General features: G+C 46.8%; 1 protein-coding gene across 2 annotated transcripts in view; it reads right to left on the bottom strand.

Moving 5' to 3' along the window:
- phlpp1 (PH domain and leucine rich repeat protein phosphatase 1) overlaps nt 1-10,594 on the bottom strand; it is a 55,569-nt gene that overhangs the window by 24,576 nt on the left and 20,399 nt on the right. For both annotated transcript variants that reach the window (XM_079750753.1, XM_079750754.1), the window contains 3 exons: nt 4,334-4,530; nt 1,507-1,632; nt 104-252 (listed from right to left, as the gene is read on the bottom strand). In XM_079750753.1, the coding sequence (XP_079606879.1) occupies nt 104-252; nt 1,507-1,632; nt 4,334-4,530 (472 nt within the window). The remainder of the gene's footprint in view (nt 1-103; nt 253-1,506; nt 1,633-4,333; nt 4,531-10,594) is intronic.

The raw sequence follows: 10,594 nt of genomic DNA, 5'->3' as shown, positions 1-10,594 counted from the left end.
GTCCCATGCCTTTACCCATTGAGTGGACCATCAATTGTTATCTCTAGACCCCCATGACCCTCCCCTTCATTCCCAACAGCATGTGGGGCATGGCGGTGGCTACCTCTGCAGATGCTGCAACCGGTGGTCTGCGGGCAGGAAGTTGTGTTTGAGGTTGAGGTGGGTGAGGTCGTGGCTGTAGAACAGGTTGGGGGGAACCTGCTCCAGGCTGCAGCCGGACAGGTCCACCGAGTTGATTCTCTGGGACACCATCTAGAAAGGGGCGAGAGAGACAGGGGGGGAGAGAGAGAGAGAGAGAGAGAGGAAGAAAGGGGGAGGGACAAAGTGAGATGGGAAACCTCGAAACCTTTAAATGGGATTAGCGCTACTGCTGGCAGACCTAACTGGTCTTAATGCGTGTTATGTGTGTGTGTGTGGATTAAAGAGTCACGAGGAGTAAGTCAAGACAGGCTGACCTCGTCACAGACACACACACACACACACACGCATGAACCCATGCATGCACACACACACACACACACACACACACACACAGACAGACACACACGTTTCGTCTGCCTCTCCCACAAGACTTTTTTTCCACAGTTCACCTGCAGCACTCCTAATTAATCCACCTTGGAGAGGCTCAAGCGGCCAGGGTCACTAAGTGCCTCCACGTACGCTAACGTGACATTTAGCGGAGCGGCGGTCGCTGGAGAAGAGTGCTGCTGGTCCCTGCACTCCCTGCGTCTATTCTGGGGAGACCCCAGGGCCCGGCTGACACCAACGTCCCCAACACAACGGAGAGAAATAGCTTTTTCCCTGCCCATGGCCCACTTGGGTTCATCTATATCTATATATCCATACATACTGTATGCACAAATGCAGCGTTGTGTTTTTCGGTTGGACCTTCATATCGTTCCATATATCTGCCGTGTTCTTTAGTCGTTTTCTTTAATCTAGTGATGATATATTACAGGTTTGCCGTCACATGCATTCACTCACCGGTGGGTCTGGCGAGCAGTAGTAGTTGTGTATTTTTAGTTCAGATGCAGCCATGCATGTTATCATACACTTGAACTGAACCAAGCGCAGAGTGGGGCAACCAATGCTTAAGGGGTCACTCTCTCTCTCTCTTTCTCTCTCTCTCTCTCACCATCGCTCTCTCTCTCACCACTGCCCTCTCTCTCACCATTTCCTCTCTCTCTCTCTCTCTCCCCATCGCCCTCTCTCTCACACTATCGCTGTGTCTCTCACTACCACAATCTCTCTCTCTTTCACCATCGTCATCTGTCTCACTCACAATCGCCCAGGCTCTCTCTCTCGCTCTCATTTGTGAACATAGACTCTCTCTCTCTTACCATCGTCCTCTTTCTCTCTCTCTCTCGCTCTCTCTCTCTCTCGCCTGTGAACATAGACTCTTTCTCTCTCTCTCACTCTCTCTCTCTCTCTCCCTCTTGTTTGTGAACACAGACTCTCTCTCTCTTTCTCTCTCGCCTGTGACCACAGACTCCCCCTCTCTCTCACCTTGGCGGCGTGGCGTTGCCAGCGGAGGTGTTCGGTGAAGCTGTCGAAGCTGACGTAGTAGGTCTGACTCTGAGGGCCGGCCGAGCTGAACGCCAGGCAGTGGCTGTGCTTCTTCACCTCCTCCACCTGGGAACACAAGGCATAATGTTAACGCAATAAGTAAATACAATAGAGACACTGGCTGGAGGGCAGAGGAGAACACACAGAATGGATTGTTGACTGCATCTTGTAAATAGGTGAACAATCTTAACCAACAGTGGGCCAACTGCAAGATATCAGCAGGCTATCCAGGTTAAACTGTATGCTATCAGAAGGCTAACAGAAGCCTATCATAAGGCTAAGCAGAGGCCAACAAAAGGCTATCAGTAGGCTATCACAAGGCTAACCGTAGGATATCGTTGACTATCAGAAGGTCAATAGTAGGCTAACAGTAGGTTATCAGCGGCAGTTGATTCGATCTGTACAGGATTCACAACAGAAAGAAGGCCTTGAGTATCTTTGAAGTTAACTTCCTACTCTGTTTACCGCCAGTCCAAAATGTTTGTCCTCTGGGAATCATTGCAAGGGAACAAAATCATATTTATGAGGGGACATCTTTCATTTAAAGTGCAGTCAGCCTCATGAATTCTACATTTTAAATGCTGTGAGACTTACCCTGAAACTTTCCCTGTCTCACTTTGACTGCAGCGTTTTATGGAAAGAGAATAAAATGCTAGTGTGGTCTCACACGACTGCACTTCTATTATCTTAGGGACCACTATCGATTTGCTAATTTCCTTTCAATTCTTTTCATCTTTGTATTGCTTTCAGATTGTTTTATGTGACGATAAGATGGTTTTATGTGTGTACATCTGTCAATATGTCTGTTCCAAAAAAATAATTCCACTCATATTTAGGGCTTTTTAAAGGGCTATCTATCTCTAGCAATGTTAGGATTGTATGTTGTTTGCGTGTTACTTGTGTATTATGGTCCATGTTCTCATATGCATAAGACACACAAGATGCATGGTGTACATAAGGGCATGTGTCAGGGAACAGATGCATGTGTGCCAAGTTAATATGCTAATCACATAAACAAACATACAAAACACACATACACACACAAACTGAATGCATTGCTCCAAAGTGCTTTCCAAACAGAACAACAGCGTATGAATGGAGTAAACTTAAATATTAACAGGCGGTACATACTGTATGTGCACACAAACACTCAAGGAAATATTGTCTGGAGATAACCCACGGTTTGTGTGTGTGTGTGTGTGTGTGTGTGTGTGTGTGTGTGTGTGTGTGTGTGTGTGTTTGAACAGTGGAGTGGGTTTGGGGGAATATGGTGCATCCATTGTGTCAGCCAGACGAATTGGAAGGACATTTTCTGGACAACCCTTACAGATTGCTCAGTGGCCTTGCCCCTATACAGGGCCATAAAGCAATAAACGCTGAAAAAGTCGTTAATGGCTGTTGCCAGGCTCCTTAACAGTCTGCTGAAAAGAGCAAATTCCAAAGCAGGATACAAAAATGGATTAGAGCAGTCCAGCATTAAACCAGGATTGGATGAAAACTGCTCCAAACGACAGAAGTGGCTCAGACCAGTGAATATGGTGGCTTGTTGGACATGACACCAATAATGATTGTTAAATATAGACACTATTACTAACAGAGAGGATATTTTAAGGAATAAACCAGGCTGTCCCATTCTTGGTAAAATAACGGGGGTGTTGAAGCGGAGGTAGCTCCTCCCCGCTGAAGGTAATAATAATAATAATAATAATAATAATAATAATAATAATAATACGTTTATTTTATATAGCGCCTTTCTCAATCTCAAGGTCGCTTTACAGATTCAAGAGAGGATAAGGTTGGATTTGTAGCTCATTGATTCACATTCACTGTTTTCAATCAATACACCTCTTCCCTTGGCTTCAATCCGGAAGAAGAAAAATGCAGAATTCCACCAAGGTATCAATCTTTCTTTTTTTACGCATTTTACAATTCCTAGAAATAAGTGTTTATAAGAAGATGTAGTTTCTCTATTTTTAAAACTCCGTTAAACATATCAACTCATTTCAATAATGTCAACAGAATGGCAACCCTGAGAAAAGATAAAAGATGTGGGGAATTTTTGAAAGTTGTTAATCAATTCAGAATCATAGATAAGATAAGAATCTCGATTCTAACGTAAATAAAACATTTCTTAAACCTCTAGCATCCGGCCATACATCCTGCTTTAAATCCACCCCTACATTCTGCGTCAGAAACAGCTTCTTCCCCACTGCAATACAGACCCATTACTCTCTAAAAACCTTCTTCCATCCAGAACATTCCCACACTGCACTGCTCTCTATAATGGTTAAGGTTGGTTCGGTCCTGTCTGTCAAGAACTTATATCTTCCACTGTTATGTGATGATGTTTTAAACGTACCCTGAAAACAATTCAGCCGTAGCTGCGTGGTCATTAAAGAGGCATAGGTAAAATATAAAAGCTGTTATTTGAAAAGGCACAGCCATCTGTCAGCTAAAAGTGAGTGAAATGAGCTGTGAGAGTATGGAGCTGACTGTGCCAGCCTCCCTATGAGCCAATTCAGATTTTAGTCCGCTCCCTGCTCGATTCTGCCCAATCAGGGCGTCCCTTCAGTGATTGATTCGGGGAGTCCATCTTGCCTGCCAAACCACAGATGCTTTAAATGAACACTTAGGAGCTGAGAGGGAGGAGAGGTTTCTTCAGTCGTTCGGCCTCAAAATCTCTCCCCTCCCTTTCCGCTGTCGTCCTCTCTCAAACCTTACCCACTGCACCTTTAAACTTTGGAATCCAACCATGACGGCCCCGTACCTTTCCCCCTATGAGGGGCAGGATGTGCATCTTGCCCGTCTGGCTCTCCTTGACAGAGGAGACGATGAGGCAGGTGCCACAGAGGATGACCTGCCTCCGGGTCCAGCGGTTCACCGGAAGCTGGAGCCTCCCCTTGCGCACGTTGTACATCCCCGACAGCTGCACGCGCTCAGAGCACTCAATGCTCTGGGGCTTGCCTGGAAAACACGCAAACACAAGGAGAGGGAGGGGGGGGGGTTAGGACACACGTCTGCTCAGCTCGTGGGTTCTTTCTTTGGGGGTTGGGTGTCAAGGTGTTTTTTTTTTTTTTACATTAACACATGTCCCAAGAGAGGCATTAGCTTTAACAAATAAAACAAGGCAATCCAACCAGTTGTTTGTTTTGTGTGTGTGTGTGTGTGTGTGTGTGTGTGTGTGTGTGTGTGTGTTTGTGTGTGCATGCGTGCCTGCCTGCCTCTCTGCGTGGGTGCGTGCGTGCATGCCTGTGTGTACGTGCGTGACACAACATCAACCACAACATGAAGCGCAGGCATACAAGCAATATAAAACATGATTTCAGTGGCCATTAGGTTAACCATTAACTTGGTCCGTGGCGTTAAACGAGGAACAGAACTTGCAGTAGAGGGAGTGCTGGGTAACGCTGTGCTGTGTTGGCACCCCGTCCAAATACAGCCAGCACAATGCCTCCGATGGCCTACTTTGTCCGTACATGCCTGTGAATAGCTCAAGTGGATCATTTATTGCTGCTCGGAAGTAGGCCTTTTAACTGTGTTGATGCGAAAGCGCCTTTCTTCTCAAGAACGCGCAGCAGTGACATTATTTTCATTGATTGTTGGGTGCGTCTATCCATTTCTTAAATGATTTGCATTTTCTTTTAGTTTTTTTCTTTGTAAATGCCATTCTTCTATTGTTGCTCCCTTTTTGACGCTGCGGCCGGTCATATCTCAGAGGAACCGGCCCAACCTGCCCATCAGACCTGCTCTTCAAGAGGCCGGTCCCCTGGTTCGCTCTTATCTCGTCCTGTGTCTAAAAATCTGTTTCCATCTCCCTGGCACAGTCTAGCCCTCTAGCCACACCCCTGTTCGCCGCAACCCAAGCCCAGCCCCGTCACCAACCCCAATCTGTCTCGCTCCATAAGTCTCTCTGCCTTCCTGTTGGTCCTATTTTTGCAATGCTAGCTACATCGTTTTGGGGATTTTCAGCTGGCGGGTCCAGACGTTCTCTAGCTCAACCCTTCTATCTCTCTCACTACAATCTTTTAATTTTCCAGGCAACAGATTGCCGGAGAGAGACAGAGAGAGCCAAGCGAGAGTGACAGTGAGCTAGAGAGAAGGAGGGAGAGAGAAAGAGACAGAGACTTGTGCGTACCGTTTTATACTCCCAATGAGCTTATTCCCTCCGAAATTGGCTCTTTATTTTCCACTCTGACTCTCTTGCGCTCTTGTGTGCTGGTGTGAACGGTGTAGTCAGTAGGGTAAGCAGTGTAAGTGCACGCTCGAACATGCTCTCACACAGCTCTGAATAATTTAGGTCAGTACCTTTTCACATTTGCCGACTTTAGGAAAAGGAAAGGAAAAGGAACAACTTCAGAACCCTTGCCACCTTAGCCTTCAGACGACACAGTTCCGGCCCGAGTACAGTACACGTGAGGGCTGGCCCAGCTGTCCTTCTGGATGGAGGGCACATTGTGCGCGAGGGGAGTTTTTTTTCAGGCGTCAACGTGCATTTTTCCCTCTAACTTCTGATGTTATCAGTGGCAGTTGAAATTTGCAATGCCTTTGGAGTACGCATGACACATAGGGACCTTTCATTAGAAGCCTGGTTGGTTGTGATTGATAATAATCTGCATTTTTGTTTTGGTCGACGCTATCAGTGAGAGTTTGTTTATTTCGCATTGTTGTCTTCTTCTGGGGAATGGAAATCAATTGTCTACATAAAGTTTGATTAATAACCCACCTCCCACAAAAAGTGCTGATTATATGTTGCAAAGTGAAGCATTTGGATGTGTGTATACTAAAGGCTGCAGGTTAAAGAGCGAGTTTGATCTCCTCTGGGATGAAACAGCAAAGGCAGCACCGTACAGAACAGTACAGTACACAACGTGCACGTTTCAATGATCCAGGGCAGGAGCGTGTTGCATCCGACAAATAATTCACTAGCTTTTAACCTCAATACATCACATCGGCATACTGTTATGCTATTTTAAGGCCTTTGTCTGAACAAGCTTGCACGCCCCATATATAATAATAATAACTCCAAGGACGCACATTATTTTTACACATTTTACTTTTTTGGGCCACACACGCACACACACACACACACATAGTTTGGTAGCAGGGAGTGACAGTGATCAAGCAGCTCCATTTGCTTTCACCGACTCTCCCTGTATGTTGATGGACTACCATCTCCCCCTGTATGACCTCCATATCCCCCTCTACGACTAACATCTCCCCCTCTACGACTAACATCTCCCCCTGTACGACTAACATCTCACCTGTATGACTACCATCTCCCCGGTAAAGTACGATGATAGACTACTATACACCCCGTAAAGTATGCTGATGGACTGCCATCTCTCCCATAAAGTATGTTGATAGACTACCATCTCCACTGTATAGCATACCGAAGGTGTCTAACAAGACTCCATCAGTAGACTCTCCATAAAAGTAGAACAATGCACACGACTGGAGTGGAGCTTTTGCGGCACTCCCCCCAATGATGGGCTTTGGGATGTTTTAGACACGCCAAGAGTCAGAGACGAGGTACTAGCGGCAACAGGGGAAGGAGCCAATGGAAACGCTGCATGGAGGAGGAAGAATAGTGGCAGGGGGCAGGGGAATCCCCGCGCGAGTGTCCTGTTTACAAAAGGCTAGGAATATGTAGCCAAGCGGGTGGGGGAGGTGTGTGTTTTTAGAGGGTGGGCTGGGGAGTTGGGAGGCTGGGTGCTGGGATGGTTGGGAAGACAGCTCCCTCGCAATAATGATGACCCGGGCTTATTCCTACTCCTAGGTCTGACAGTAGACATAAACATAAGACAAGTCCAAGTCTGTTGGAGAGACAAGCAGGACTTTGTTGTTACATGTTTGCTTTCTAACCCCTCTCTCCCACGCACAAACACAGACACACACACACACATTACCCACCCACACATGTAGGGCACTACAACTCCTGTTTCCTATTTAGCTCAAGTTTCCCGCAGCGTGAATAATAATAATAATAATAATAATAATAATAATATCAATGAGACCAAGACATTTGGCAATAAAAACCTTGTTTACTGATCTTGCCCTGATGAAAGCCTACAATGGCCGAAACATGTTGACAACCTTTTAAGAATTCCAATATGAATAAGCCTATTTATTAAAGCTTTTCTAACTTTAAGAAGAGTGCCTTGGTCAACCTATCATTTTAGAAACTATGTTTTCTTATACCATAGAGCACCTTCGCACTAGCTGATTCACTTAATCAGAGCTACGCCATAGCCCTCCAACCTGTCTACCTTACTACATATGGCAAGGTGCTTTGTGTTTTTATAACCTAGCCGATTAAAGAAGAGATCTTAACATGCAAACTGTCGTACTGCAAGGCTGGAACATCTAATCAGTGATCTGTTTGTCAATATAATTATATCCCTGGTACAGAAGTAGAGGGTCTCCTGAAGATGACTTGAGTCCTCATAACTCGTGTACACTGTTCAAAATTCTGCTCAAGATTCCTCATGAATGAATTAATCGATGCATTTTACTTTGTGTGCTCCGTTACACAATACACAGTCCACTCACATCCGCCAGGGCAGACATCCATCCTCTTAGTGTGAAATGTTAACCTACTTTGAATGGCGAATGGCAAACTAATTGCCATATCCATCTCCATCGGCCATATCCGGGCGACAGTAGTTCGTCGGATACCAATTGTGATGTAATTTGTGTGTGTCTGAGTGTGCACAGTGTGCCTTTGGTACAGATTGCTTGTGTGTCTTAACTGAGGTATAATGTCATCGTTGGACAATATGAAGCAATATCTACAGGGTCTTGGAAGGGAGGTTATGCAATGTATTTTCATACATTTGAGTTATCCTTAAACATGCTTAATATTTTCATAGTTAGAGGATACCCACTACTCAAATGTACAGGAGATTAAAGTATTTAGGGCACGTCAATAGTATTTTAAACCCTGCAACCAACTAACCAACAGACCAATCACAAAGCAGCATCGTTTTTTAATCAACATGCCCAATGGCAACCCACCAACCAATCATGAAGCAGCTTCCCTCTCATCGACTCAACCCAGTTGCTGCAAATGCAAAGCATAACCAAAGAATATCCTGCACTCAACCTCTTGGTCTTATTCCATCAGCGAGAACAAGGCCACTTCCCTTGTTAATCGGACAGCCTTGGTGCAAGTAACCTCACATCACCGCAACACACCACCCGGCCCCCCGCACCTTAGGGTGCTGATGACCCACATAAGGCCTGGCAGAAGGATAAAGCACCCATCACACGCCCGCCCACACAATGACCTCAAACACACACACACACACACACACACACAATGCAAGTACGCGTACACACACAAGAAAACACATACAAAATGCAAGCACACACGCATGTGCACTGGCAGACACACACGCAAATGCAGACTCATGTCATCTGGGACCCTACACATAGTAACTGCGTGTCAGTTGGGGTTACAACTCTGTGTTAAACTGCGACAGTTTGGCTTACGGGGTGACATGTCCGCAGGGCTCTGTCCACATTCCCCATGCGATATTATCTTTCATCTCACGTAGTGTTGCTGTTCTTCCCATCAACTACTTTTGAAATGGGGCCAGAGTGAGGAGTTCTTATTAGATCGGTCACATCAGCCAAGTGCTGCGAGACAGAATCGAATCAAGAGGACGGCTGTCGCTGGAACAATAACTGACAAAGAGAAAAGCGCAATAAAAAATAAGACGAAAAGGCAACTGCAGAAGAAGTGTGTGAGTCACGGAAGAGCGGGAGGAAGGCCAGCTGTTACTCGGAGACATAAATAGCCCTACTGTCCTTCTGCGTAAAACCTCACACAAACACAAACAGACACGCAAACACACACACACACACGGACTGACACGCACACACACACACGGACTGACACGCAAGCGCATACACACACACTGACATGCACAGATACACACACACTGACACGCACAGACACACACACACACACTGACATGCACAGACACGGACTGACACGCATACGCATAAGCATACATACACTGACACGCACACAGATACACACACAAACACATTGCGACATACACCTAGTACATACAAACGTGTGCACACACAAAAAAAACACATACACACACACACACGCGCTGTGACAAGAACAGGCGATGACAGGCAGAATCCCGCACAAACACACACACCTCACACACACACACACGCCAGCAAGAAGTGCGAAGAGTGAATATGGTCAGGTTTGTGTGTCATCAGTGAGGAGAGCAAGGCAATGGGAGAACCCCCCCCCCCCCCCCCCCCCCCACACACACACACACACACACACACACACACAAAGTGACATGCACGCAAACTGTGAAATGCATATGTACAACCACACACACACATACACAAAGTAACCTCAAGAAATGCATGGAAGAGTGAATCTGGTCAGGTGTGTCTGTTTCCTCAGCGAGGAGTGCAAGGCCTGGGGCCACACACACACACACACACACACACACACACACACAAACAAACAACCACACACACACACATCACATTTTCCTTCAAATGTCATCGTGTCCGAGCCATATTTTGCGAAAGGCCAGGAGACCGTCTTTGCCCGCATCAACTTTAATTCATCTTTCTCTCAGCGTACCCCCCCTCCCCCCCCCCCTCTTGTCCCATCGCTCCACTTCACTCCGCGGGCCTCCAGACGATGTGTGTGTGAGCGCCCACACACTGTGGCCTAAGTGACAGGGCACGTCGGGCCAGCTGTCCGCTCAGGTAGAAACACTGACAGGCCCCTGGGGAGGAAGAGGAGGAGGAGGAGGAGGAGGAGGAGGAGGAGGAGGAGGAAGAAGGAGGAAAGTGTCACCGAGGGCCGCAGCGGGCAGCGGTAAACTGTGAGTCGCGGGCTGCTCCCGGCATTGCCGTGGCAACGCAATCACCCCCACTGACATGCTGTGGCAGCCACCCCCCCGCCACCCCCCCCGCCCCTACACTACCTTTCTAGAACTGGCACACTGCGTGCCTGTGTGAGTGTGTACACCAGTGCGCTGAA

This window comes from Pollachius pollachius, assembly GCF_949987615.1.
Source record: "Pollachius pollachius genome assembly, chromosome: 14".
In the NCBI taxonomy this organism is placed as follows: Eukaryota; Metazoa; Chordata; class Actinopteri; order Gadiformes; family Gadidae; genus Pollachius; species Pollachius pollachius.
This window is presented reverse-complemented; position numbering and strand designations above follow the sequence as displayed.